This window comes from Penaeus monodon, chromosome 16, assembly GCF_015228065.2.
Source record: "Penaeus monodon isolate SGIC_2016 chromosome 16, NSTDA_Pmon_1, whole genome shotgun sequence".
Lineage (NCBI taxonomy): Eukaryota > Metazoa > Arthropoda > Malacostraca > Decapoda > Penaeidae > Penaeus > Penaeus monodon.
In genome coordinates this window covers 5,352,716-5,357,715 of record NC_051401.1, presented here as the reverse complement: position 1 = coordinate 5,357,715, position 5,000 = coordinate 5,352,716, and the positions used below count along the sequence as shown (strand labels likewise).

Here is a 5,000-nt window from a genome sequence, read left to right as displayed (position 1 = left end):
CTCCCTCCCTCCCTCCCTCCTCCCTCCTTCCCTACCACTTTCTCTCTCTCTCTCTCTCTCTCTCTCTCTACCTCTCCCTCCCTCTCCCTCTCCCTCTCCCTCTCCCTCTCCCTTCCTCCCTCCCTCCCTCCTTCCCTCCTTCCCTACTCGCTCTCTACTCTCCTCTCTCTCTCTCTCTCTCTCGTCTCTCTCTCTTTCCCCCTCTCTCCCTCCCTCCCTCCCTCCTTTCCCTCTCCCTCTCCCACTCCCTCTCCCTCTCTCTCCCCTCCCTCCCTCCCTACCACTCTCTCTCTCTCCCTCCTTCCCTCCCTCCCTCCCTCCCTCCCTCCTTCCCTCCCCCCTCCTTCCTTCCCCCTCTCTGTTAAAATAAACACTTGTACATGTACACCAATAACAAGAAGGTCGACTGTAGGCCTCTCACCAACCTTCAAACTATTTACAGGTTGAGTAACGGCGATCGGTGATCTCAATAATGCTTTCTTTATGGGTGTTATTCGTAATCTCTATTAGGTCTAATTTGCTGGAATGATCGGTTTGTGAGCATGTTGCGAGGGAGGGAGGGAGGGAGAGAGGGAGACAGACAGACAGACAGACAGACAGACATAGGAATTGCGTGAGGGGGAGGAGGAGATAAAAAGAAAAAAGAAAAAGTAAAGGAAAAAGGAGAGAGAGAGAGAGAGAGAGAGAGAGAGAGAGAGAGAGAGAGAGAAGAGAGAGAGAGAGAGAGAGAGAGAGAGAGGAAGGGAAAGAGGGAGAGAGAAGGAAAAGAGAGCGAGAGAGAAGGAAATGAGAGAGAGGAGGGGGGGGGGAGAAAATGAGAAGAAAAAGAGAGAAAGAGGGGGGAGATAAAAAGAGGGAAGGATAGGGGAAGATAGATAGATAAACAGAAGTGTAGCTGGATAGATAGAAAGTCAACAGAAAAAACAATAATAAAAAAAAAAAAAAAAAAAAAAAATATATATATATATATATATATATATATATATATATATATATATATATATATATTACATATATACATATACTACATATATATATATATATATATATATATATATATATATATATATATATATATATATATATATATATATATAATAGATAAGCAGAGAGAGATCAAACAAAAATAAAGATCATAACGAAAGAAATATTACAGAGGCTTTATAAAGTGATCCGATTACATTAAAGCAAATAAGATAACTTTTTAATTTCGCAAAACGTATGGGTAGCTCTTACAACAACACGGAATATTCAGCAATGGGCGTGCGAGTGGGCGTGTCTTGCCCTGGGTACGAATTTAAAAAGGATCGGGTCAAGGAGGCATTCTGTTTATAAAGCATTTGATTATGTTTACCGCGCAAACGTGATTTGAAAGGTGGGGGATGGGGAGGGAGGGAGGGAGGGGATGGGGGAGAGGGGAGAGGTAGGGGAGGGAAGAAGGGTGAGGGGAAGGGGATGGGGGAGAGGGTGAAAGAAGAGGAGAAGGGAAAAGGGGAGGTTAGGGGTGGGGGAGAGGAAAGGTGAAAGGGGAGAAGGGGGTGTTAGGGGTGGGGGAGAAAGAAAGGGTGAAAGGGGAAGGGGAAAGGGAGATGGGAGAGGAAGGGTGAAAGGGGAGGGATAGCGGAGAGCGAAAGAATGAAAGAGGGGAAGGCGAGAGGAAGGGTCAAAGAAGAGGGGAGGAGAAGGGGAGAGGAAGGGTCAGAGAAGAGGGGAGGGGAAAGGGTGAAAGGGGAGAGTTAGGGGAGGGGGGAGGACGAATGGGCGAAAGGATGAAAGGGGAGAGGGGAGAGGTAGGTGAGGGGTTAATGGGTATCGACTACGAGTCTGGGGCACTCAATTACGTATTAATAGGTATCAACTGATGACCTGAAGGTAAATTACGGCGTTAGCGAGCGGCACCGTATAATGTGGCATTGATGTGATTAGAACAGAAGCAAAACTGTTCGTAATGATAGGCATACGCTGTATCAAGGTTAATTTGCGCTCGTGGTCTTTCTCTCTCTCTTCATTTCGCCTGTTTCACTATATACATGCGTAAATTAATACATACGTACATATATATACATACATATATATATATATATATATATATATATATATATATATATATATATATATATATATATATATTATTTATATACACATATATACATATATGTACACACACACACTCACACACATACATGATATACATGATATATTCACATTCGTAAGTTAATATTTACGAATGGTTAATGGTTAAAAGCAAGATAAATGTGCTAGACATCTAAGGTCATGTAGCACTATAGGTAATGTTAGCGAAGGGTGGTTGAGTTAGTGATTAGTTGTCTAAGCTGGGCAAAGGAATTGGTGAGTGAAAGGGTTAGGGTCGGGTGTGGTAAGGAGTTAGATTAGATGAAGGATATGTATGCGTTTGAGGAAAGAGAATAGGTTGTTAAAGCAGAAAGTGTGGGATTCTGTAAGGATGTCTGATAGGTTGGGAGGTCGGTGGAGGGAGGATAGGTGGGGGAAAGCAGAGGTACGGGTTGTTTCAAAACGTGGGCATGACAATAGTATGTGTGGGATTGAAAGTAATATTTACGAATTGTAAAATGATATTTGTGATTATTAATTGCTCTTTGGACGCTCCAGAAAGTAAACAGACACGGTCCAAAAAGTTTTTTTTTTTTTCATTAACATGTGTCGCTTATTGCATGGGAAATTGACTAGATTAGCATTTTTAAGAATGTGTGATAGACAACTACAGAAAAAAAATGACTGTTGCCATATAGCAACTTTTTTTGTTTGTTCGTTTTTTGGTGGGGGGCAGAAATTCTCACTTAGATTTTCTTTCCATTGTCCACAATAGGACGCAAGTTCATTTATATCAAATTTGAAGGGACACGAATGCTGGAGATTGTTAGTTGAATGTTGATGGCACCAGTAATAAGTTTTTCTTCTTTTTACTTGGGGACTCACATCATATTTCTTCTCTCTCTCTCTCTCTCTCTCTCTCTCTCTCTCTCTCTCTCTCTCTCTCTCTCTCTCTCTCTCTCTCTCTCTCTCTCTCTCTCTCTCTCTCTCTCCTTTATCTGTCTCTTTCTTTTCTTTCTTTATCTCTTTCTTTCTTTATCTCTCTCTCTCTCTTTCTTTCCTTATATCTCTCTCTCTCTTTCCTTATCTCTCTCTCTCTCTCTTTCCTTATCTCTCTTTCTTTCTTTCTTTATCTGTCTCTCTCTTTCTTTCTTTATCTTTCTCTCTCTTATATGGACTAATTCCTCCAAATATCTTGCACTTCTGTCCGTTGGTTTGAATTCACATTTCCTGAGAAAATTATTCAAATTATCAAGTATCGTTGTCTAGAGCTTTTACGACCCCTACAATAGCTGCCCCTTCTGGGATTTCTACGGCTGGTGTATCTTGAGTATTAGATCCAATGCATGCTCAGTTTGTTATCTGTTGCCTCTAAATGCTTGTAGACCCTTCAGTATTTTTCAAAATAAGCCTGTGAGAATTATCCTGGGTTGCACAATGACTGCTCATGCTTGTTATTAAGAAGGAAATGAGCTTTCATAATATGCAGTTGTGTTACATTATTGAACAACATACACAGTACCAACTTTTATAGTTTCTTACTCATACCCAACAAGAATAGGTATATTCTGAACTTCAAAATTATTGATTAAATACTGGAGTAAGTTAGTAAAGATCTCAAGAAATATCCATCATCACTATTTTCTGTTACAACTGTAGGAAAACAATTAAACACACATACGTTTAAGATTTATTGAAAAAAAGAAATTATGGAATATAACATTGGGCCTCGTTTGACAAACCTGAAGTCACTTGTGTAAACTTGTTACTCCATAAATATGATAATTCTGAAAGTCAGCACACATTTTTTAAATATAAATTGCCTGTGCTAAAATTATTCCACTGAAAAAAAAAAAAAAAAGTTTTAAGCTACATTTACATCATCTTTATGCTGTTTTGGTCTCCTCGGCATATTTGTAGTGCAAGGCCTTGCAATCTTGCTCACTGATCTTCACCCAACCATCCTTCTTGATATGATATACTGAAAAGAAAAGAGTGCATGAGTCAGCTGAATGGAACACTAAATCAAATATGGGTTTCCATGAAAGAATGATTTTCATTGTGTGACTACATACAGTAAAATAAGCAGTAGGTTTAAAAGACATTATATATATTGCTTCTGTTAAATACATCTGAAAAACATTTTACTGCATGTACACTCACCTCGTACAACACCGCCTGAATAAGCATCACGGAAAGTTGCATGATAGATGGCTCTTCTGCCAAGCTCCTGTGCCTCTGTATCTGAGAGATCCCAGCGGTACCCTGAATCCAGCACACCATAAGCATAAATGGAGCCAGAGCCTACACTGAAGCTGTTACCTGGCATGCGATTTCCATCATTGTCTACATAATAGAGGCCAGGACCCTGAAACAGAAAGCAAGAGGGCATGTTATATGGAGGTCATCAAAGTTTGCAATAAGTAAATAGAAAGTATATCTACTTTAAGTATATTCTTTTTCACAAAAAAAAGAGTACCTTATTTTGTGGCTTACATGTCTTACTTTTTTATTCTTATAACTGGTACCTAAAGCTTCCAGCTACCTCAGAGGTCAACTATTCTCCTCTATAAAAATTCATTAAAAATCGGATAGCTATCCTCTTATTTCATACAATAAATCCAAACAACACTAAATTTTGTAATAAAGAGTACATCTGTATTCGAGTGCATTCTTGTGCATCCTGTCTTAGAAAGGGAAAAACTGACAAAATTTCCGAGGACTCTGGAGTACTACTACTACTTTTTTTTTTTTTTTTGTCAGCTGACACTTAATACATATGCCTTGAATAATATACAATATCTTTTATTGTTTTATGCCACTTTACCATTTTCTTCTCAAAAGAGATTTAGTGCATTGGAGAACTTGAGAGTCTAGGAAAAGTTGACAGGTAGGATGGAGTATACTTGGATAATTATGCTAAATAT

General features: G+C 39.3%; 1 protein-coding gene across 1 annotated transcript in view; it reads right to left on the bottom strand.

Annotated features, from left to right (window-relative positions):
• Positions 1-3,751: 3,751 nt before the first annotated feature.
• Positions 3,752-5,000, bottom strand: part of LOC119582462 (proteasome subunit beta type-5-like) — a 3,582-nt gene continuing 2,333 nt past the window's right edge. The window contains exons 5-6 of the mRNA XM_037930705.1: positions 4,237-4,441; positions 3,752-4,054 (exon numbers count right to left, since the gene is read on the bottom strand). Of these exons, the coding sequence (XP_037786633.1) occupies positions 3,960-4,054; positions 4,237-4,441 (300 nt within the window). The 3' untranslated portion in view covers positions 3,752-3,959. The remainder of the gene's footprint in view (positions 4,055-4,236; positions 4,442-5,000) is intronic.